At 68.0% G+C, this 23,692-nt stretch overlaps 1 protein-coding gene and 1 long non-coding RNA gene across 2 annotated transcripts; both read left to right on the top strand.

The window, feature by feature from the left end:
- Positions 1-569: 569 nt before the first annotated feature.
- LOC118609954 lies at positions 570-3,857 on the top strand. Its single transcript, XR_004953520.1, has 2 exons — positions 570-1,898; positions 2,050-3,857. It is a non-coding gene; the product is annotated as an uncharacterized LOC118609954 (long non-coding RNA).
- A 2,039-nt stretch (positions 3,858-5,896) lies between these two features.
- On the top strand, positions 5,897-23,475 carry HELZ2 (helicase with zinc finger 2). The gene is made up of 20 exons (XM_036229165.1): positions 5,897-8,946; positions 10,485-11,594; positions 11,880-12,063; positions 12,188-12,295; positions 12,685-13,196; positions 13,282-13,923; positions 14,492-15,269; positions 15,509-15,584; positions 15,658-19,417; positions 19,559-19,785; positions 19,878-20,009; positions 20,226-20,372; positions 20,455-20,602; positions 20,723-20,839; positions 20,916-21,108; positions 21,250-21,384; positions 21,556-21,774; positions 21,909-22,065; positions 22,177-22,344; positions 22,428-23,475. Exons 2-20 carry the CDS (start codon positions 10,540-10,542, stop codon positions 22,550-22,552), a joined length of 8,883 nt encoding a protein of 2,960 aa, XP_036085058.1. The 5' UTR covers positions 5,897-8,946; positions 10,485-10,539; the 3' UTR covers positions 22,553-23,475.
- Positions 23,476-23,692: the final 217 nt, after the last annotated feature.

Below are 23,692 nucleotides of genomic sequence, written 5' to 3' on the forward strand. Positions count from 1 at the left end.
TGCCCCCTCTGACCCCGGCTCTGGAGGAAGTGTGGTCTGGGGTCCGGGGTCCGCCTGCCGTCCCCTACAAGACCGTCCTCACGGCAGCAGACCCCGCCTTCCACCCCTGTGTGTGCTCGTGTGCGTCAGGTCCAGCTGGCCACGTGGCAGCGTGGAGAGAGCCCCCTTGCTGAGGTCTGGGGCCTGAGTCCGAGGGGCCTGGAGATCCGTGTAGCCCGCCTGACGGCCCCCGATCCACAGAGGGACGTGGAGCCACTTGTCAGGAGGGTGGCAGCACTGGCAAGGGGGCCAGCTCCCTGGAAGTCCGGCCGGGGGTGGCCCGCCCTCCCCGTGCTGTGTCCCCACCCCGCGTTGCTACCTGGAGCCGCAGGCCTTCCTGCCCATGCCCCCGCACGGTCCTCCACCTCCAGGGTCAGCCCCTTCCAGCCCCGACAAGCCCCGCGGGGGCTCGCGTGGGGGCGGGGCAGAGGGCAGGCCCCGGCCCGCGAGGCCGCTGGGACGGAGCGTCCGGCTGGCGCGGGGAGTGAGCGCGGCTGCTTCGGCCCCAGGCTGGGCGCCGGACGACACGGGGCACTGACAGCGTCCGGCCTCAGGGCCGAGGGGGCCGCGCGTCCGTCCATGGTGCAGGTGTCCAGCCCGCCACACTGCCACCCGCCACTGGAGGTGCCGTGGGGGCCCCCGCGGCTCAGGAGGGGAGCCCCGCCTCGCCCGTGTCCTCGGCGGGACCACGTGGGGTGGCTGGTGCTGGGGCCTGCCACGGGGACGTCCACTCAGCGGGCGCGGTTGACTGTCATCTCCAGCCAAGGCACAAGGCTCCTGCCTGCGTGTGTCCGTCTGGGGGCCTGTGAGCCCCGTGAGAAGGAGCGTCGAGTGGAGAGTGTCCTGGGGCATCGATGAGGGGCACAGCCCTCCCCAGGGCAGAGGGCGTGGGGGGGCCGCGGGCAAGGTCAGCTCTTGGGTGACCAGGAGAGACCATGCGTAGAGAGTGGGCGGCAGGAGGGAGGGGAGGGCCCGAGGCCAGAGCGGGGTGGTCGCTACAGTCGAGAGGCGCGAGGGCACGCGCCTCAGGAGGGTCTCGAGTTTGGGTGGCGGCGCCCCCTCAGGTCTGAGGTGCCCACAGACACCCCGGAGGAGGGGTGGGCCGTGCAGAGTGTGGGGCGCGTGGGCAGGCGCCTCATTTGCCGCAGAAGGGGCCCCTTGCATTCAGCATGCGGACCGGGGGGGCGGAGGTAGGGGACATCGCCTCCTCCCAGCCCGCGGCCTGGTGGTGGAGCCACACTGCGGGCTCGGCATGGGGGGCACCAGCTGTGCCCCGGGTCTGGCAGCCTCTGGCCGGACAGCCAAACGGAAGGGTCCAGAGCTGAGCCCGGGGGCGGGGGCGGATGTGGCCGGAGAGGGTGTCTGTGAGCTGCCCGGTGGTGGGCACACCGCTTCCTCCAGCCTCAGGTCGGCGGCCCCTCCCGACTGGACTGCCGTCTTGGGGATTTGCAGAATGCTCTCAGACACCGCTTCTGTGGTCACCAGAACCACTGGCGGCGGGGGAAGGCCGCAGGCGCCCTTGGCACAGCCTGCGGGGGGCAGAGGGCCGCGCCCCCGGGACCTGCTGCGGCTGTGGGCGGACGCTGGGCCTTCCCACCATGGCCCCCAGCCCTGCCCTGCAGCCACGCCTGCCCTGTCCCCCCGTCTCAGCTGGGCGTCACCCCAGGCCCTGTGTCATCGGAGGGCCCAGGCCGTTTGCCGGGCAGTCTCCACGCGCCTCAGCAACCTGCTCTGAGGCCCGACCTGGCAGCCCCTCCCACAGGCCCGCCCGCCGCCCTTGCCCCCCCCCCCACTGTGCTGTCTCCTCTGCCCCCGAGCCACACCGAGCCTGGCGGATGACCATGCGCACCTGAGAGCAGGTACGTTCTCAGCCACCCCACGTCTGCGTCCGCCTGTCTGAGCGAGCTCACGAGTTGTGTTGTTGGGCGTTTCTGTATCTTTATTTATTCTCTGGTCAGCTGGCCCTGTGGTTTCTGAGAGAGGTGGGTGACGATCTCCCTTTCTTTTTAGGGTCATGGCAAAATTGAGAAGAAGGCACAGAGATGCCGCTGCACCCTCAAACCTCCACACGCACAGCCCCCCCATCGCCCTCCCCACCAGGTGGTGCGTTTGTTCTCGTCAGTGAACCCGCACTGGCACGTCATCGTCACCCAGGGTCCCCAGGTCACGTCACAGTCCCTCTCGGTGTCTCGCGCAGCCCACAGATCTGCACAAACGCGTGACGACACGTCCCCGCCGTCACGGTGTCACACCGGGTGTGCGCACTGCCCCCACCGTCCATCCGGCCGCCCCCGCCAGCCCCGGGGCCAGCGACCCTCCCACTGTCCCCACGTCTTGCCTTTCCCAGCGTCACGTAGCCGGGACCACACCGCGTGTGGCCTTTTCAGATCGGCTTCTCTCCCCCAGTGACACGCGCTTACGGTCCCTCCGTGTCTCTGGGTGACGCGACGGCTCCTTTCTTCTTAGCGCTGGGCAACATCCCGCCGTCTGGACGAGCACAGAGCATTCATCCACGGGCCGAAGGGCGTCTCGGGGCTTCCAGGTGTTGGCGCCCCTGAGCGAGCTGCTGCAGACGGCGCGGGCAGGGCTGCGTGTGGACGAGGGTGGCCGCCGCCTCAGGCCGACGCCGAGGAGCGCGGCTGCGGAACCCCGTGGCCTCACTCGGCGTTGTCAGCCTTGCTGAGCGGAGTCCTGCTGCGTTCAAGGGGTGTCTCCCTGGGCTTTGACTTCTGTTCCCCTAGTGACCAGTGGTGACAGCAGCAGGTCCGGCTGGCAAGGGCTGTGAGCCAGCCTGGCTGGGAGTGGACCTCCCCTGGGAAATGACAGCAGCGAGTCTGGGAGGCCAGAAGGTGGGCTTGAGCCCTGGGGTCAGCAGCTGGCCAGGCCCTGTGTCCAGGGAGGGGACTGGCTCTGGCCACGAGGCCCCGCCTCATGTCCTGCTTGGCGGATGAACGGGGCTGGGGCGTGGGAGGCCAGGCACGGATGACGTGGGGTACAGCCATGTCCCCCATGTGGTGGGGGGTGCCCAGCACCCTGCCCTTCCTCCATCCTGAGTGCAGCGGCCTACCACAGGTCATTCTAGGGCGGCACCCACGTCCACAGGTGGGGGCACCCACATGACAAAGTGAGAGAGCCCCCGAGAGGAGACAGGGAAGGAACCTCCCAGCCCCAGTCCCGACATGTTACCTAGAGTGGCCAGACCCAAGGTGGGGAGGTGGGGCCAGAGGCTCTGCCCCCAGGCGATTTGGGGGACTGTCCGAAGTCCTCACCTTGTCCTCTCAGCGCCCGAGGGGGCCTCCCAGCCCCAGCCTGGTCTGGGAGCTCCAGGCAGGGTCCCAGTGTGGGGCTGGGTGCAGGGTGGAGCTAGAAACCCAAAGGGCTGAGACGCTATTGGGGGGGGGACAGGCCGAGAACAGCTGGCGGGACCCGCGTGCGGTCAGACGCCCCCTCCGGGCCCCCATGCGTGTCGGCCCTGCAGCCCGCGTGACTCCGCCAGGGCCCCACCGGGAAGCGGCCTTCTGAGAGGGCCTGAGGTGATGCCCCTCCCCCAGGCTAAGCTGGGACCCTCCCTGTCTAGACTTAGTCACCTCCTTGCTCCCTACCAGGGTGCGACCTTATGGCTGGTGGGTGGGTCCCAGGAAAGTCTCTGAGGCCCCGCCCTGGTATCAAAGTTGTGTTGAGGTGGGGCTGAGCAGAGGCTGCTCAGATCGGCTGGGAGCGCAGGGCCCCCATCACCGGTGCACTGAGGCCCGGACCCCAGGCTCTGTACCTTCGCAGCCCGCTGCTGACGGCCCGTGGGGCTTTTCCAGCCCCTCTGGGTGACAGCGGAGGGCGAGGGGCTCTGTCCACTGGACATGTGCTGGGTGAGGAAGGCCTGGTTCGGCCAGGGAGGCGATGGCTGGATGCTTTGTGTACTTTTTAGTTTGATATGATTTCACACACACACGTGAAAGTTGCAGACACAGCCCAAAGGCCTGTGTGTGCGTTTTTCGCCTGGATTTGCCAGCCACTTACATTTGGTCCCACGGGGTTTGCCACGAACTTCACTTCTGACCCACTTGAGACTGGGACGCCACCCCCCCCCCCCCCCCCCGCCGCCGCCGGGCCCAACGCATGTGCTCATTGTCAGTCGCTAGAGCAGGGCCCCGGGCGTCCGTGCGGTGACCCCGCCGACGCTCGGCCCGCGTTCGGAGGGCGGCCTCCCCGTCGGTCGTGACTGGAAGTCTGCCTCGGAAGCTGCTGGCCCTGCGTCCCCGTGGCAGGCCACGCTGATGCCTCTGCCTTTCTCTGTCCTCGTCCTCGGGGCCCAGACGTTTTGAGGGCGGGGCCCCCATTGCGTTGACTCCGTGAAGCTTCCTGTCGAGCTGAGCTTTTGCATTTGGGGCTGGAACCCCAGGAGGGGGCTCAGCCCGTCAGCCTGTCCTGTCGGGTGGGCCTGGCCCGTTCTCCCCTGCGAGGTCACTGTCTTCCTACGCGCCTGGCGGCTCCTGGCAGATGCTGCGAGACCTCGCAAGCCCTCCACTTCCGTGACGGCCACACCGGTGCTGTGCCCTCGTCATTCCCGAGCAGTTTTGCGGGGGCAACTGTGCCCCCGGCCACAAGGGGAGGTGCAGGGTGCGGGGGGCTGCAAGGCTCCCAGCTCTGACGGGCGTCTGGGGTCTGGGTCGACTTGCGCTGCATCAGACGGCATCGCGGACGGTCGCGTGTCGGGCGGGTCGTCATGTGGTGGGGGCCCAAGCGCCTGCCCGATGGTCAGGACAAGGCACCGAGGGGGCTGAGGGGCCGGTCCGCGCTGGAGGCGACAATGCTGGCGTTGGCGGCATCCGGACGACCCGTGAGACCGGACGGTGAGGGGACGCGCGGTCTGGCGCGAGGGGCCGGGGCGGGGCCGGGAAGGGGCGGCTGTGCAGCTGCAGCGCGCTCCGCGCGTGCCTTGGGGCCAGGCACGCTGTCCGTCTCTGCTGGACCGAGGAGGACCCTTGGTACGAATCACGTGGCAAGGCGGAGCGGGCCGCGCGCCGCCTGCCGGGCCCGGCGGGGAGGACTTCAGATGTCCGTGGCCAGATTTGCGCTTTACATTCTCTGCTTTTTTCCCTTTTCTTTTTTTAAGCAAGGTATGTTCTTGTGCACCTCGAGTTTCTTCTCCAACAAGTTACCTTGAGACATGTTCATTGCGTGATGTTTGAGATGGCGTGGGGCCCCGGGCCGGTGAGCGGCCGGCCGCAGGTGCCGGGCTGGGCTCTGTGGGATCAGCGGTGGCAGGGCCTGTGCCCTTGCACTCCTGGATACCCCCCGGTGCCGTGTCTGACGCTGGCCCTCCCTGACCAGAGGCGACAAATGCTACGCCGTAGTCAGCCTGCAGTCCCCTCTGTGTGCGGCCTCGCTAATCTAGAGCCTTCGGCTAAGAGAGGAATGCTGTGTGTGTGTGCGTGCGCGTGTGCGTGTGCATGTGGCCTTTGACGACTTTTTTCCCCTCCATATATAATTGCTTTATTTGCGTGCGGGTGAATTTGTCAGTAGGGTGCCGCCGAGGTGTTTGGAGAAGTCTAACAACACGCTCCCCGAGGAGCGAAAACACGATTCACAGCATTTGTCCATTCTGTGGTGTAAACGTTCCATCAGGACAGACTTCAAACCACGAACCCAAAGTCTGGCCTGAGCAGGGGGCTGCCAGGGCTGGCCCTCACGGGGGAAAGGCCTCCCGGCGTGAGCTCGGGAGTGTGCAGGCGCGCGTGCGCGCACACACACACACGCGTGCGCGCACACACACACACGCGTGCGCACGCACACACGCCCCCACACACGCACACACGTGCACACACATACATGCACGCACACACATGCACACACGTGCACACGCGCGCGCACGCACACCCTTTGCCCCGGTTGCTGCCGGCACCTGTAGGGGTGGTTCGTTTTCTGTTTAGTTCTTTGCTCCATCTGCTGTTTTATTTGGTGTGAGGTATTGAGACCCCCCCCCCCGCCCCGTTTTTGATTCGAGATGCTAACCGGTGGTTCTGTCGGAATCATTAGAATGGAACAGTTCTAACAGAACTTTTTGAATAAACCATGTGCTCCGAAATGCCATCAGTCATCGTGCATGAAACCGCCACGTGCATCTCAGCCTAGTTTTGGACGATCCATCCTGCGACCTCGACCCTGGTCCCTCTCTGCCCCGGGGCCCCTCTCTTTTCTCCACTTTACAATGGGTTTTAGTATTTGACAGGACCAGTACCCTCAGTTACTCTTTTTCTTTGTAAACTGAGATGTGACTGAGAGGTAACATTGTATAAGTTTAAGGCTGATTTGCTACATTTGTAAATTGCAGTGTGATCGACACCATGGTGCTGGGGAACACCTCTGCCAGTCACGTGATGAGCGTTTCTTCTTTCCAGTGGGAACTGTTGAGGTCTAGTCTCTCCAGACTCTGATGTCTGTAACGTCGTATCATTGACCGTGACCACCACGCTGGGCATTAGGGGCCAGGACTTCCGCTTCTGCTGGTGGCACGTTTGTGCCTCCAGTGATGCATCCTGGTCCCTATCCCCATGGGGGACACTTTGTCCTCTCTGCGTTTAAGAGTTTGGCTTTTTTAGATTCCGTATGTCAGCACTATTGTACGGTAGCTGTCTTTCTACCCGACTGTCCATCCATGTCGTGGCAGGCAGGGTTTCCTTTCCTGTGGCTTAGTGACATTCAGGGTGTGCGCGTGTGTGTGCGTGTGTGTAACACCTTCATCCACGCATGTCTTGGGGACACGCAGGGGGTTTCCGTGGCTTGGCTGTTGTGAATGATGCCGCTGTGCCTGTCGGCAGGGGGCGGATGCCCCTGGAGATCGTGATTCCATTTCCTTCTGCTGAACCCCCGGAACGGGGAGGGCTGGGGCATGAGGCAGCTTGTCACTTTTTTGAGAAACCTCCACACTTTTCCAGAGTGGCTACACCATTCTCATTTCCACCAGGGTTCCTTTTTCTCCACGTCCTCGCCAGCACTTGTCATTTTTGTCTTTTTGGTAATAGCCATTGTGACAAGTGTGAGGTAGCATCTCACTGTGGTTTTCATTTTCATTTCTCTGACAATTAGTGGTGTTGAGCATCTTTTCCTGCGTCTGTTGGCCATCTATGTATCTTCTTTGGAGAGATGTCTATTTAGATCCTCCGCCCATTTTTAAATTGGTTGTTTTTGTTTCGCTTTGTTTTGTTGCTATCGAGTTGGATGAGTCCTTTACAAATTCTGGCTACCGACCCCTTTGGGGTACGATTCGTGAGTGTTTTTTCCGTTCTGTAGGTTGTCTTTGCAGTTCGCCGATGGTTTCTTTTGCTGCGCAGAGCTTTTTGGTTTCATGCAGGCCCACTTGTTTATTTTAGTTTTTGTTTGCCTGTGCTTTCGGTGTCGGATCCCAGGACTCATTGCCAAGACTGATGTCAAGGGTCATTCTCTGTGTTCTTCCAGGACTTTTATGGCTCCAGGTCTGACGGTCACTGGCCCATTTGAGTGAGTGTTTGCGTGGGGATGGGATAGAGATCCAGTTTCCCTCTTCTGCCTTTGCTGATCCAGTGCCCCCAGCACCGTTTATTGAAGAGACCACCCTTTCCCGAGTACGCGTCCGTGGCACCGTGTCCACAGCCGGTCGCCCGCGCGCGCGCCTTCGGTGCCGTTCCGCTGGCCTGTGCGCCCGCTCGCTTGCCAGTACCACACTGTTCGGGTGACTCGCTTTTGTCAGAGCTTGAAATCAGGACACACGCTGCATTCTGCTTTGTTCTTTCTCGGGATTGCTTTGGCTACTTGGGGTCTTTTGTGGTTCAAAATAAATTTTAGGGCAGTTTTCTCTACTTGTGTGGAAAAAAAAAAAGCCTTCCTAAAATAAACGCAGGGAGATCGGGCATCCATAGGCAACGTCGTGCCTCCCTTCCTGAGAACGTCGCGTTTCCGTCCACTTTCCACGGAGCCCCCCGTGCCCATCGGGGGCGTCCGCGTGCTGGGGCTCCCCGCCGGCGCTCCTGGGTCTGTTGCCGCCGCTGCGGCTTCCAGAGTGGGCCCCCCTGCTGTGCCCTGCAGTGCAGTGACGGTGCCAAGGCCCCGGCGTGGCCCTTCGCGGTGCTCGGCCCACTTCCTGACCGAGACGGGGAGCTTCCGTCACTGTCCTTCCCAACAGGATGTCGGCCGTGGGCCGGTGCAGACGCACGCTGCTGTCTGAGCGGCAGGCTCGGCGCTTCACCCATCTACTGCTCTGCGAGACATCACCCCAAAACTTGGCGGCTTAAAACAATAATACACATTTATTATCTCACCCACTTATTATCTCACAGTTGGGAGTGGCTTGGCTGGTGGCTCAGGCTCGGGTGTCCCCTGAGGTCACAGCTGTCTGAAAGAGGGTTCAGCAGCAGGTGACTCGCATACACGCCCGGCAGCCGGTGCTGGTTTGGAGCAGGAGGCCTGGGTTCCTCCTGGTGCAAGCCTCTCCGAGGGGCTGCTGGAGCGTCCTCAGGGCATGGTGGCTGGCTCTCCGCAGAGCAGTGATCCAGGAGAGCGAGGAGGCAGTGCAGTGTCCTTGTGACCCAGCCCCGGTCACCACCCTTTGTCCCTCCACAGGTCGGCTGTCCTGCTGTCCGAGGATGTGAACCCGGAAAGCGGGCTCAGCAGGGCGGCGTGTGGTGTGGGCGCTGGGCGCCTCGCTGCCAGTGAGCTGCCGAGCCTTCAGCGGCGCGGGTGCCTCCGCGTCCTGGAGTGGGGCTCAGGGCGGCCTCTGCACGGGACAGCGGGGAGAATCAAATGCAGGGAAGCTGTGCTACCCCCCGCTGGTTCCGCCGGGAGCGCGGAGGTCCTTTCACTGTTCCCAGGCCCTGGCCCGGCCCAGGTGTCCACCGGGCATCTAAGGGGCCTGGCGACCACATCGGAGCCCGTCAGGTAGGAAGAAGCCTCCCAGGTAGGGTCCCGTCCAGGCAAGAGGGCAGGTACTCTCTGACCCAGGCTGGCTGGTGTCTTTGGGACGTGGTGCCTGCGGTCAGCTCCCAGCCCTTCCCCCTGCCGCGGGGACCCCCTGTCTGCTGCATAGAGTCACGTCGTCGGGAGCAGCCGCGGAGGAAAGGGGCGCCCCGCCCACCCCAGCGCGCGCCAGCGCGCCTCCCTGCCTTGCTCCGGTTAGGGCCGAAGCGCCTGGGGGTGCGCACTCGGCGGGCGGGCGCCCTGGGGCACCAGGTTCGAATCCCGCGGCGCCGCTGGGGCGGGCGGGCAGGCGGGACGCCGTGGTTCGGGGCGGCGCCGGGAGGGGGCGGGGTGGGGGCGGGGCGGGGGCAGTGAGGTAATTTCCGCGCTCCGTCGTCAGAGGTTTGAGTCACCCCGGGGCAGAACCGAAAGTGATCGCAGCGGGCGCGGCCGAACGCGAATGGGGGGTAAGCACTCGGGGATGCGGGGGTCTCGCCACGATGGCAGCTCCCAGCGCCCCGACCCTGCGGGTGGGGCCTCCGTGCGACCTGGGCGGGCTCTGGGAAGAGGGGGGCTTGTGGCGCCCAGCTGCAGGCGGTGCTAGCAGAGTGGGGGGGCTGGTGCCCAGGGACCCCCAAGGCCGCGGGCCACCTCGCCAGCTGCCTGGGGTGCTGACTCAGTGCGGCCTCCCCCCACCCCTGCCCAGGTAGTAGCGCATCGTCATCCGGCGACCCTGGCAGCAACTGCAAAGGGGGCGCCCCCTGGACCCCAAGTTCCAAGCCCTTTAGTTCGGTCCTCACCGCCTGCAGCCACCCCTGTTTCTGCAGAGGGAGGGAAGGGGGCCTCCCAATGCCCCCTCTGGATGGGACGCAGCCTGCGCCTCGAGCGGGGCAGCCCCGCCTCAGGGCTGAGCCCAAACCATTTCCTTTCAAAACATCACTTTGTGCTTTTCTCTGAGCGTCCCTTTAAGTTCTCTTCAGAGGAAACCGGGGTGTTTGCAGAAGCTAGTTCCCCTTTCTCATCCTAGCTGGGCCGGGGAACCCCCAGGGGCACCCCCACGTCCCCTTGGGGCTCTGAAGCAGGCTGAACGCCTGCTCTTGCCGGCTGTGTTCTCTTCCTGACCCCCGCCCCGCCCCCGCCCCACAGGAGGAAACCAGTCCCCCCTCCAGACAGGCGTGGGGCGTGCCCTTCCTAGGAGCCGACTGTCCCTTCACAGAACAGGGGGTGCTGGGGGAGTCTGGGAGTGCGGAGCACGGGGGCCCCCGGGCTCCTGTCGCTGGGCAGCCTTGCAGCTGGCTGGCTCCTGGCCGGCAAGGCCCCTGAGACCCTTCAGAAGGGGAGGGGTCTGGGCCGGGTCAAGGTCGGCGGGGCCCGGGGCCCAGCCTCCTGGGCCCTCACAGCCCTCGGTCCTGTCCTTCCTCCTGCTCCACGTCCTCGCCCCTCACTGAGGCAGAGGCAGGGGGCCTCGGCCTGGGGTCGGTCCTGCTGACCGCGGGCCTGCCTCCCTCTTCCCATCCCAGACTTCTCTTCAGCGGTGACCAGCCCCAGAGGACCAGCAGAGCCTGCGAGCCTCAGATGCCAAGCTGCAGAGTCAGGCCAGCGGCAGACGACATGGTGTCCCCAAGGCCTGGCCCGCCGCCCGCGAGCCCCTCAGCCGCCAGGGAGCCGTCGCTGGCCAGGCTGTGCACCCAGGTGGACCTGTGTCTGGGCTGTGCCCGCTGCACCCAGCGCCTCAACGAGAGCACCTACCTGCTGCGCAGCGTGGAGCACAGCTGCACCCAGGAGATCCTGCTGGCGCGCCTCAAGCGCACCGCCAAGGGCCGGCTCTGGCGCAGGGTGGACCGCCGGCCCAGCTTCCCGCGGCCGGCACGCTACGCCGTCTGCCGCTACTACAGCCCGGGGCTGGGCTGCCGGCGCCACCGCAACCAGTGCACCTTCGCCCGCAGCCCCGAGGAGGCGCTGGTCTGGACCTTCGAGCGCGAGCACGGTCTCCCTCGCCTGTGGCTGAAGGCGGCGGTGCAGGGGGGCGGGGCCGGGGGCCAGCCGCGCAGCCCCGCGGGCGCCCTCCGCGAGGAGTTCGGAGGCCACTTCCAGCTGCTCTGCGCCCACTGCTTCCGGCACTGCCCCCCACGCCTCTGCCCTGTGGACCCGCGGGGACGCTGCCCCAAGCATGGAACCTGCCCCTCGCTGCTGGCCCACGTGAGCTCTGAGGGCCGCCGCAAGCAGCAGGTGGTAGAGGTGCGGCCGCAGCCCCGGCGCGGCCAGCCGCTGGCCTACTGCATGTTCGTGGGGCGAGGGCGGCCGTGTCGGCATGGGGCCTCCCGCTGCCAGTACGCCCACAGCGCCGTGGAGATGGCCGTGTGGGAGGCAGAGCAGCTGAGTGGGCTCCAGCGAGGGGACCTGCTCATACCCCCTGCCCCCACGGGGGATGGGCACGCCGCCCGCCACAGCCTGCCCCGTGCAGTCCAGCTGTACTGCCCCGCCTGCCTGGTCACCTGCCGCTCCCAGGAGGCCTTCGAGAGCCACTGCTCATCCCTGGAGCACGCACAGATGGTGGCCTTGGACCATGCTGTGCCCTGGGAGCACCGAAGCCCGCCCACTGGCCTCTCCACCTTCGAGCTCTGCCCCAGGTAAGAACAGTGGGGTGGGATGTGGGGAAGGGGATGAACCTGCCTTCAGCCACAACCAGGGGTCCCCTGTCCCCTCCTCGTGACCATCTGGCACCTCATTGGCTCCAGGGGATAAAGGCCGTCTACTAAAGCCACTCACGTCAGCCTTGTCTTGCGGGCACAGTAACGGACAGGGTGGAGGCGGTCCCCGCCCCGGCCTGGAGTCTGTTCCTGTTCCTGCACGTGGGCTTGCTTTGGGTGGAGAGGTTCTTGCCCCCTGTGGCCTGCTGACCTCCCTTCCCCCAGGCCTGACCTGTGTGAGTACGGGGCTGTCTGCACGAAGGCGCATTCAGAGCAGGAGCTGCAGGAGTGGAGACGACGGGTGCAGGCTGCGGAGCTGCGGGAGCAGGCGGCCTGGCGGGAGGGGCTGGTGCCCTATAAGGTGCGGCTGCTGGCGGAGTACCAGCGCAGCAGCAGCGAGGTCCTGGTGGTGAGTGGGGCCTCGCGAGGGGCGGGGCCTCGCGAGGGGAGGCGGGGCCTCGCGAGGGGAGGCGGGGCCGGGCAGGAGAGCCTGGGGCGGGCCGCCCTCCTCACAGCCTGACCTCCTCCTATAGCTGGCGGAGACTGTCAATGGTGTGTCTGTTACCTGCAACCAGCCCCTGGAGTACCAGACCCAGGAGAAGAAAACTCAACACAGCTGGACATTCGTCATCCACTCTGAGGTAAAGGATCAGCATAGCCCTGAGTCAGCTGGGGCCTGGGGCCGCCGCCCTGGGCAGCCTTCCCCATGCGTGCCTGCGTGTGTGTGCGCGTGCGTGTGTGTGCATGTGTGAGATACGTTTGTGTCTGGCCCTGTGGGCTTACCTTGCAGAGGGTCTGGCAAAAAGCGAGGGCCTGGGCTGGTTACCGCCGTGTGTCCCATCCGCCCGCGCTGACCTGCCTCGCCGCTCAGCGTCCATGGCAGCGTCTGCAACCCCCTCTCACAGAGGGGGACACCGAGGTTCAGAGAGGCTGAGCACCCGCTGGTGTCACAGCCGTGGCTCGAGGGGGGCAGGCCTGGGCCGGCCTGGACGCGGAAGGGCAGGGCTCCCACACTGTCGTTTCTCCCCAGGAGCCCCTGCAGCACGTGGCCCTGCTCAAGCAGGAGCCGGGTGCAGACTTCTCCCTGGTGGCCCCTCGCCTGCCGCCAGGCCAGCTGTACGCACAGGGGGAGCGCTTCCGCGAGCCCGGCTGCCCGGCCACGTCCCGGGTGGGCGTACGCGTGCAGAGCGCCTCCTTCGGCACCTTCGAGCAGTGGGTGGTCTTCGACTTCGGCCACCGGCCGGTGCTGCTGCGGAAGCTGGGGCTGCAGGTGGGCCTGGCACAGCGCCCAGCGGTCGTGGGGACGTCTAGCCACCTGGAGGTGCTGGAGCGCTGGCACACCGGCAACCGCCACGTGGTGCCTGACGTGGAGCGCACACCGGAGCAGGAGGCCCTGATGGCCAAGTACAAGGCGCCGGCGCTGGCCTTGGAGTTCCGCCGTGGTGGCCCGGACCCGGGTCCCCTCTCCTGCGCCAACTACCGGCAGAGGATGCACCAGTTCCTCTACGAGGAGGAGGCTGCACAGCAGCAGCTGGTGGCCAGGTGAGTGGCCGCGGGCGAGTGGGCAGGGCCGGGGCGCGGGCCGCAGGGCTCCGCCTGCTCAGCCAAGCCGCGTCCTCCCCACCAGGCTGAACCTGCGAGGCCCCGTGTCCCTGAAGACGTCACTGCAGACGCCAGCCCTGGGCATGCTGTTCCCCCTACCAGGGGCCCTGTACGCCGAGGTCCCCATCCCGTCCTCCTTGACGCCGGACACAGACCAGGGCTTCCTGCTGGGCCGAGCGGTCAGCACGGCCCTCGTGGCGCCCGTGCCCGCGCCTGACCGCACGGTGTTCGAGGCGCGGCTGGAGACCCGGGCCAGCTCGGAGCAGACGCTGTGGCTGCTGCTGCCCGCCGGCTGCTGCACGGCCCTGCGGCTGCAGCCGGACACCAGCCCCGTGCTGGAAGTGCAATTCCAGATCGACCCGCTGACCTTCCGCCTCTGGCACCAGGCCGTGGACGCCCTGCCCGAGGAGCGGCTGGTGGTACCCGACCTGGCCGCGTGCACCGTGCCCCGGCCTCGGCCCAGCCCGCCGGCGCTGCACGGCAACCGCAAGCAGAAGCTGGCCGTGGAGTTCATCACGGGCGGCGGCCCCGCGGGCTCGCAGCCCATCGCCCCGCTGCTCATCTATGGCCCCTTCGGCACGGGCAAGACCTACACGCTGGCCATGGCCTCCCTGGAGGTCATCCGGCAGCCTCACACCAAGGTGCTCATCTGCACGCACACCAACAGGTGAGCCCCCACCCTGGCTACTGCTCCCCAAGAGAAGGGGCCCCGGGGCCGGTGATCTGGTTGGCTTCCAGGCTCCCGGGGGCCTGGGAGGCTAGTTCAAGAACAGACGGGCCGGGGCTGCTGCTGGCGGAGTGGGTGCTGGCGTCGCGGCCTCTGGCCGCCCCAGAACACTGGCCAGCAGTGCGTCCCTGCAGCAAGGCCAGTCACCGGGATCTGCAGGACACCCACTGATTGGCGGTCAGTCCTGGGCAGACGGGGACAGAGGCTGTGCAGACTTCTGGCCCAGTGCCGGGTGCCCTGGGGGTTGGGGTCTGCTTTTTGGTGAGGGGCTGTGGTGGTGGCCCCCGGATGAGGAAGATCGTGGGCGGCTGTGGCTTGGCCCTTCCTGTGGCCGGCACTTCCCGGGGCGAGACTTGGCTGTGGCTTTTAAGAGAAAGACAGATTTCAGTTCGTGGGGCTGGACACGGGTCCAACTGGCCCCTTGAGTCCCTGGCCCGGGCCGGGTGGGGCGCGCGGCGGGCACTTCCGCAGACAGCGGCCGAGGCCCTGCATGCCCTTCTCCCCGCAGCGCGGCCGACATCTACATCCAGGAGCACTTCCACAGCTACGTGAGCAGCGGCCACCCCGAGGCCACCCCGCTCCGGGTGATGTACGCGGACCGCCCGCCCAGCCAGACCGACGCGGCCACGCTGCAGTACTGCTGCCTGAGCGAGGACCGCCGGGCCTTCCGGCCGCCCACGCGCTCCGAGCTGGAGCGGCACCGCATCGTGGTGGCCACCACGTCGCAGGCCCGCGAGCTCCGGGTACCCGCCGGCTTCTTCTCACACATCCTCATCGACGAGGCGGCCCAGATGCTGGAGTGCGAGGCGCTGACGCCGCTGCGCTACGCCCGGCCGGACACCCGCGTGGTCCTGGCGGGCGACCACATGCAGGTGACGCCCCGGCTCTTCAGCGCGGCCCAGGCGGCCGAGCACACGCTGCTGCACCGCCTCTTCCGGCACTACCAGCAGCAGGAGCACCCGGCGGCCCGGCACAGCCGCATCATCTTCCACGAGAACTACCGCTCCACCGAGGCCATCATCACCTTCGTCTCCCGCCACTTCTACGTGGCCAGGGGCAGCCCCATCCACGCCAGCGGCCGGGTGCCACGCCACCCCCAGCGCTACCCGCTCCTGTTCTGCCACGTGGCGGGCAGCCCCGAGCGCGACATGTCGATGGCCTCGTGGCTCAACGCGGCCGAGGTCGTGCAGGTCGTGGAGCAGGTGCAGGAGGTCTACGACACCTGGCCCTGCTGCTGGGGCGGCCGGGAGCAGAGGCACATCTGCGTCGTGTCCCACGGGGCCCAGGTGAGCCCAGCTGCCAGCACGGCTGCTCCGCGGTGCCCCCCTGCCCCGGTGGTGCCTCCCTTGTGGACGGGGGACAGTGTGCCCTCGGCTGGGCCTCCTCCGTCAGAGAGGCCGAGGGCGTCATCACCCAGGGCAGAGGCGTGAACCGCATGCTTGGCACGAGGTGGAGGGTCGCTGCCGGCCCCCCGCCCCCGTGCACAGAGGGCCCACCAGCCGGGCCATCTGGCCTCTGTTTCCAGGTGGGCGTGCTGAGGCAGGAGCTGAGGAAGAGGAACCTGGGCCAGGTGTCTGTGGGCAGCTTCGAGATCCTGCCAGGTGGGTGATGGTGATGGGGGGTGGGGGCCGGGCTGCCCGCCCGCCCGGCCGGCCTGACGCTGACCCCTCGCAGGGCGGGAGTTCCGGGTGGTGCTGCTGAGCACGGTGCACAGCCACGAGAGCCTGCGCGGCCCGGGCACCCCCGCGCTGCCCTTCTTCACGGACGCCCGCGTGCTCAACACCATCATGACCCGCGCCCAGTCCCAGGTGGTGGCGGTGGGCGACGCCGTGGCCCTCTGCTCCTTCGGGGCCTGCAGCAAGCTCTGGAAGAGCTTCATCCGGGAGTGTGTGGAGCGGCACAGCGTCTGCCCCGAGGGCCTGTCCCTGGAGCAGATCGAGCAGGGCGTGTCCCAGAAGCAGCGCTGGGCCCGGTGCCAGCAGCGCAGGGCCCCGGCAGCGGAGGAGTCTTCGGCAGCGGTGGCTGGGGACACCGTCCCAGAAGAGGGGGCAGCGGCGGCCCCAGCCCCAGAGCACCTGGACGTGACAGAGCCGGAGCCGGGCGCCGGGGTTGAGGGGGGCACAGTCCTGCCCCGGACCTTGGCGGCTGAGGACAGCGCCCCGCGGGTGGCAGAGGCCGGGGAGCGCCGGGCCGTCGGAGACCTGGCGGGGAGCGCGGCGAGGCAGGATGTCGCCCTCGGGCGCTTGGCGGCCGTGGAGGGCGGGGACGCCGATGGCCCCGAGGACTCCGAGTCCGACTTCTGGCCGTTGGACGGGGAGCTGAACGCCGACGACGCCATCCTGCAGGAGCTGCTGGACGAGAGCCAGAACGTGGCGGTGACCGTGCGGGAGGACGGGCTGCTGGACACGGTCGCCGGGCCCGCGTCCCCGCAGCAGGCCCGGCACTACGTGGACCTGCCGCGGGCCGTGCTGCGGCAGCTGCTGCAGGCCGAGCCCGGGCTGCACCACCGCTGCACCTTCGTGCAGGAGACCTTCGAGCGGGCGACGGCCGTGCCGCTGGACGACGGCGGCCCCGGCCCCATCCAGGTCCGCGGCCGCCTGCACTGCGGCATGGCCTTCAGCGGGGACGAGGTGCTGGTGAAGCTGCTGGGCCGCGAGCGCGGCCCCGCGGGGCGGCCGCAGGGCCGCGTGCTGGGCGTGCTGCGGCGGCGGCGGCGCGAGCTGGTGTTCGTGTGCCGCATGGACGAGTGGGACTCGCGCATCCTGACGCCCATCGACGGCTCCGTGACCAAGATCTTCGTGGCCGAGCTGAAGGACCCGCAGCAGGTGCCCATCCACCGGCTGCTGCAGGGCCGCGTGCAGCGCGTGCGATACGAGCGGCTGCCGCCCCAGGCCTGGCGCCGCCGGCTCTTCTGGGTGCGCATCGTGCTGTGGCGGGAGCGCTTCTACTACCCGCTGGGCATCGTCCTGGAGGTGCTGCCCGAGGCCACCACCTGGGAGCAGGGCCTCCGCATCCTGGACCTGGAGTACGGCCTGGAGAGGCCCTCGCCGGACCCGGCCTCCGTCTCCAAGGTGCTGCAGCGGTACCGCGCCGAGCTGGGCCGGGCCCCCAGCGGCCGGGAGGACTGCCGCGGCCTCCCGACCTTCACTGTGGACCCGCAGGGCGCCTGCAACCTCGACGACGCCCTCAGCGTCCGGGACCTGGGCCCCAGGTACGAGGTGGCCGTGCACATCACCGACGTGGCCAGCTTCGTGCCCAGGGACGGGGCCCTGGACATGGACGCCCGCAGGCAGGGCACGGCGTTCTACGCCCCCGACCGGGAGCCGACACCCATGCTGCCGGCCGACCTCTGCCGGGACGCCTTCAGCCTCCTGCCGGGCCAGGACCGCTGCGCCATCACCCTCTTCGTCGCCTTCGAGAAGGGCAGCGACCAGCTCAAGGGCGTGCGCTTCGCGCCCTCTGTGGTCCGCTCCGACCGCCAGCTGACCTACGAGGAGGCGGAGCGGGCGATCCGGGCGCAGCCGGGGGCCGGTCTGGAGCCGCCGGCCAGGCTGGGCTCGCTGGAGGCCTGCGTGGCGGCCGCCTGCCACTTTGCCCGCGTGCTGCGCCGGCGCCGCCTGCAGGCCACCTGCCACTACGAGCAGCCGGACGAGGACGGCGTGCTGGGCTTCCGCGCGGCCCACGCCATGGTGAAGGAGTACATGATCCAGTTCAACAGCCTGGCGGCGGAGTTCCTGGCGGGCGGCGAGCGCACCCGCACCGTCACGCCCCTGCGGTGGCAGCCGGCGCCCGGCAGCCGCCAGCTGGAGGCCGTGCGCGAGAAGCACGGGGACCTGGTGCCCCTGTCCCTGCACCTGCGCTACCACCTGCCCGGCTGCGGCCCCCGCGACGCGCGGCAGCCCCCGCTCCACCTGCTGGCCTCCCTCTGGAGGCACGTCCAGCTGGCGGCCCAGGCCCAGGACGTCGACTGGCTGGTGGACCTCATCACCACGGACGACATGCACCCCTCTCTGGCTCCCGCCAGCCTGGACTTCCGCAAGGCCCTGGGCCGCTCTGTCTTTGGCCGCTCCAGCCAGGGTGAGGAACAGCTGGCCAGCCACTACTCGCTGCAAGTGGACAGGTACACCTGGGCCACCTCGCCCATGCGCAGGTACCTGGATGTGGTGTTGCAGCGGCTGATCCTGCTGGCGCTGGGCCACGGGGGCTACGCCTACCCCGCCAGGGACATCGACGGGCTGTGCCAGGACTTCAGCCGCCAGCACGCACGTGCCCAGAGCTACCAGCGCCGGGCCTACAGCCTGCGCCTGGCCACGCGGCTCCGGGCGCAGCCGCAGGGCAAGCTGGGCTTCGTGGTGGATGTGGAGCCGGGAGCTCGCTGCTTCAAGCTGCTCTTCCCGGCCAACCGCGAGACCCTGCCCGACCCCTGCCCCGTCCACTACCGCTCCCTGCAGCTGGCCGAGCACCCCCGCGAGCTGAAGGGGCGGCCGGGCCTGCGGCTCACGTGGCGACGCCGCATCTACTCGGTGCAGGCGGACGAGCCGTGCCGCCCGCTGCCCGGCGCCCTGCTGGACCCGCACACCCAGCCCGTGGACGCCGCCCTGTGGCAGCAGCTGCTGCAGCTGGTGGAGGAGCAGCGGTGGCCGGAGGCGGCTGCCCTCGTGCGGGAGCAGGGCCCGGCGGGGCCCCCGCGGCGGGAGCTGGGCCGGGCGCAGCGCAGCCCCTGCGGCCACTTCCTGGAGGTGACCCGGGAGCTGGGCGGCGGCGAGGTGCTGCACGTGCAGCTCAGCACCAGCCTGCAGCGGGGCATCCTGGCGCCGGCCGTGCAGCTGTGGGCGCCGGCGCCCGGCCTCAGCCTGTGCCTGGAGCACGCGGAGCGGCCGGGCGACTGCTTCTCGGGCCGCGCGCCCCAGGCGTGGCCGGGCCGCTGCCGCGGCGTGGACGACTACGCCCGCGTGTGGGGGCCGTTCTGCGCCTTGGAGTCGGCCGCTGGCGTGGTGGCCGAGAACGAGGCCATCACGCTGCAGCACGTGCGCGTGGCCTGGGGCGCGGCGCGGACCACGCAGGGCCGGCTGCAGGGCGCCTTCCGCCTGGAGGCCGCCTTCCTCAGCAAGCACTGCCTCGACCTCAGCTTCGGCCACTGCTACCTCTGCATCCGGCTCGAGGGGCTGCCCGCCAGGCCCGACGCGGGGCAGCCAAGCCCCAGCAGCCCGGGTCCCGGCCTGAGCATCGACCCCGCCACGTACACCTGGGTGGCCCACGGGGTGACGGAGGACGAGGACCCGAATTCAAAGGACGGCCAGGCCGACCGGCAGGAGGCCCCCAGGCACGTGAGCTTCTTCGTCCAGCACATGGCCACGGAGGAGGTTCCGGAGGAGGTGCTGAGGCCTGGCGCCCGCTTCACCGTCGAGGTGCTGCCCAAGCTGCTGCCCGACCTGTGAGTGGCCTCCGCGCGGCGGGTGGGCGGGGCGGGCACTTAGGCGCCCTCCTCGGGGGGCGAGGGGGGCGGTTCCCGGGCAGCGGCCCATCCCGGGGGGCCCGTCAGCGTCCCGCGTCCCTCTCCCCCTCTCGCCTCCAGCCGCAGGGAAGAAGCAGTGCGTGGGCTGAAGGGCGCGTCCCCGCTGGTCATCAGCATCGCCCTGGGCCGTCCCATCCCACTGCCCCGCCAGCTGCTCCGCCAGCCGCCCCGCCAGCCGCCCCGCCAGCCGCCCCACCACCCGCTCCGCCACGCGCCCCGCCACCCACCCGGCCAGCCGCCCCGCCACCCCCCCGGCCACCCACCCGGCCAGCAGCCTTTCCGCAGAGGTAGGTGGAGGGCCTCCCAGCTCCTCCGCACCCTCCCCTGCTGCCTGGCGCTATCTGCGCCCGAGCTCAGGGAGGCCTGGCCCCTCTCTCAGTGATGCCCGCCAGGATCCTGGAGCGACAGTCCTTTGACATCCCCGGCGGCCGCCATAAGCTGAATCCCAGTCAGACCATGGCCGTCAGGCAGGCTCTGAAGAAGCAGTTCGCCGTCATCCAGGGCCCGCCAGGTGGGGCCCACGTCAGGGCCGCGGGCGCGGGGCGGGCGGCGGGGGCTCCGCTCACCCCGTCTCTGCCCGCGGGCGCGGGGCGGGCGGCGGGGGCTCCGCTCACCCCGTCTCTGCCCGCGGGCGCGGGGCGGGCGGCGGGGGCTCCGCTCACCCCGTCTCTGCCCGCGGGCGCGGGGCGGGTGGCGGGGGCTCCGCTCACCCCGTCTCTGCCCGCAGGCACGGGAAAGACGGTGGTGGGCTTCCACATCGTGTTCTGGCTTCACAAGTTCAACGAGGAGCAGCAGCTGGCCTGCGGCGCCCCCCACGGCGGCCCCTGCCTGCTGTACTGCGGCCCCTCCAACAAGTCGGTGGATGTAGTAGCAGGTGCGTGGGGTCAGCTGCGCAGGGGCTCCGCGTGGGGGCGCTGGACCCCAGGGACGGTCCCTGATGCACCAACTGCCCCCAGGACTGCTCCTGAGCAGGAAGGCGGAGCTGAAGCCCCTCCGTGTGTACAGCGAGCAGGCCGAGGCCACCGACTTCCCGGTGCCGGGCGTGGGCAGCAGGGGCCTGCCCAAGAAGACCCCGCGGGAGGGGCGGCCCAACCCAGAGCTCAGGTGCGCCTCTGGCCGTCGGGCCGGCTGTGTGTTCGGGTGGAGGCGAGCGGCCTGAGCTGCCCAAGTGGCCCTGCCTTGGGCAGGGGACAATGTGGGGCCTCACGAAGGCGTCTCCCCTAGGAGCATCACACTGCACCACCGGGTCCGGCAGGCCTCCAACCCCCACGCGCCCGACCTCAAGGCCTTTGACGCCCAGCTGCAGAAAGGGGAGGTCTTCTCCAAGGAGGACCTCAACCGGTGAGTGGCGGGAGCTGTGGAGCCGTCCCCTGGCGTGCGGGCCCCCGGGTGGGTGACCAGATGGCATCGCGTGCAGGTATAGGAAGGTCCTGGGGAAGGCGCGGAAGTTCGAGCTGGACCGGCACGGGGTCATCCTGTGCACGTGCTCGTGTGCGGCCTCGGCCAGCCTCAAGAACCTGGACGTCCGGCAGATCCTCGTGGACGAGGCGGGCATGGCCACGGAGCCCGAGACCCTCATCCCCTTGGTGGCCTTCTCGCAGGTTGAGAAGGTGAGCGGGGACTGTGTCGGTGGCCGTGGCCTCCTGCCGGGGTGCAGGCAGCACATGGGGGGCAGGCGCAGGGGAGGGCAGCGAGGGCTGCAGAGCCGGGTACGCCTGGGGTGTCAGGCCTATGCCTGTCTGTTCCCCCAGGTGGTCCTTCTTGGGGACCACAAGCAGCTGCGGCCTGTAGTCAAGAACGAGCAGCTGCAGAGCCTGGGGCTGGACCGGTCGCTGTTCGAGCGGTACCACAAGGAGGCCTACATGCTGGACACGCAGTACCGCATGGTGAGCCCGGCCCCGCCCGGCCCCCGCCGCTCGGTTCCTGGCGTCTGGCCACGCCCTCGCCTCCCACATCCACACTGCCTTCTCCTGGGGCCACGGCAGGCGCAGGTGGGAGCTCTTGGCCCCAGGGTGGCGGACAGGTGACCTGTCCCTGACTCGTGTCCTCCCATGCAGCATGAGGGCATCTGTGCGTTCCCTTCCATGGAGTTCTACCAGAACCACCTGAAGACTTCGCCGGACCTGAGGCGGCCGCCCAGCGTCCTGGGCCATGCCGAGAAGGAGAGCTGCCCGGTCATCTTCGGTTATGTGCAGGGCCACGAGCAGAGCCTGCTGGTGTCCACGGAGGAAGGGAACGAGAACTCCAAGGCCAACCTGGAGGAGGTGGCAGAGGTGGTGGGTGTCAGGGAGACCCTCCTGGTCAGCGCCCCATGGTCAGCGAGGGCTTCCTGGAGGAGGCGGCAGAGGAGCTGAGGGGCAGGGTGGGGAGGCGCCAGGCCAGCTCCTCCAGCAGCCGTTCGGTCCCTCAGGTCCGCATCGCCAAGCAGCTGACCCTGGGCAAGACCGTGGAGCCCAAGGACATCGCCGTCCTGACGCCCTACAACGCGCAGGCCGCACAGATCAAGAGTGGCCTGGCACAGGAGGGCGTCACCGGCGTCACCGTGCGCTCCATCACCAAGAGCCAGGGTGAGATTCTGGGCGGGGCCGGGGGCGGGGCCGGGCCGGGGCGGCAGCTGGGGGCGGGGCCGGGGTGGGGGCGGGGCCTCGCCTGGAGCCTCACCCTGGCCCCGCCCCCAGGGAGTGAGTGGCGCTACGTGCTGGTGAGCACCGTCCGCTCGTGCCCGGAGGGCGACCTGGACCAGCGGCCAACCAAGAGCTGGCTGAAGAGGTTCCTGGGCTTCGTCGTGGACCCCAACCAAGTGAACGTGGCCATCACCCGGGCCCAGGAGGGGCTCTGCCTCGTCGGTAAGGGCTGCGCCCTGGCCGGGGGAGGGGCGGGGTGCAAGTGACGGCGGGCCGGGGCCACCACTGAGTTCCGCCTCTCACAGGCGACCACCTCCTTCTGCGCTGCTGTCCTCTCTGGCGTAAACTCCTGGACTTCTGCGAGGACCAGAAGAGCCTCGTGCCTGCCAGCCAGGTGCGGGTCCGGCGGAGGCTGGCCGTGTCTTCCTGAGGCGCCCGCACCCTGTCCACTCCCAGGATGCTGAGGAAGTTTCTGCCGGCTGCCTCCGCAGGCCCCACTCAGCGGAATCCCTCGTGCCTTCAGTGGTCACTGCCGGCTGCCGCCTGGCCACCCTTGCCTACCTGCCTGGGCAGGGGCTTTGCAGGCTGGCCGTGGTCGTGCACAGTGACCGCCTTCTGGAGTGTTGGCTTGTCCCTGGCAGCAGGGAGCAGGCCAGACCCTGCCCTGCTGTGTGTGCGTGAACTTAGGCGGACAGGAAGTGTCGCTGGGTCCCCACCCTCCCTGCTGACCTGCCTTTGCTGCCACATTTGGAGACAAGGGACATCTCAGGGGTGAGAGTAGGGGCTCCTGGACCAACATGACGGCTTCCGGTGCCGCGGGGAAGGTTCAGGGTCAGGGAGAACGTCCTCCGGCTTCTGGATGCTGCCCCCGCCGTGGGTCCCACTACGGAGCTCAGCTTTATTTTCTATTTTTAAATAAACCAAAACCTAGTGTCTTTTTTACTGGAACAGGGTCTTCAGCCCAAACTCAGGGCAAAGACGCTTTCCTGGAAGCCAGGGCCTTCTCGGCCACCTCCGCCCACCTCGCTCGGACCCCCGGGCGCGTGCATCCCGCCTTCTCGGGAAAGCTCCGTATCTGCCCCAGCCCACCCAGAGGCAGCTCTGGCCCTGGGCTTTAGTGCAATCCCACGGTCCCCAGGGCTGGGGGACGCTGCAGACAAGTTGTTCACACCAGGAAGGGCTTGCCCCCCGCCTGTGGCCTGGCTTCAGGGCCCCTGGGCAGGGGGCGTGTCTGTGTCTGTCTGATTCTGATGCTTTCTACCAATTTCTACATTCCAATTTTGTATCTTTTCTTGGACTGTTATATGATTGAACATTGATTTTATTATATAGATTACTCTGAATGCTTTCTCAGCCTTGAGTGTCTTGAGGTCTGACTGGGGGGAGCAGAGGGGTGACCCTCCTCGCTTTGGGTTGCAAAGTGGCTATTGAGGCTGTGGAGCCCGTGGCGGCAGATGCTGACGGGGCGCCCATAGAGGGGGGCCCACGTCCCCACTCCCCATGTGCAGACACAGCCTGGCCAGGTCGGGCTGCAGCCAGTGAGCTGTGTCCAGGTGCCACAGGCATGCCC

This window comes from Rousettus aegyptiacus, unplaced genomic scaffold (genome assembly GCF_014176215.1).
Source record: "Rousettus aegyptiacus isolate mRouAeg1 unplaced genomic scaffold, mRouAeg1.p scaffold_m13_p_12, whole genome shotgun sequence".
Taxonomy (NCBI): Eukaryota; Metazoa; Chordata; class Mammalia; order Chiroptera; family Pteropodidae; genus Rousettus; species Rousettus aegyptiacus.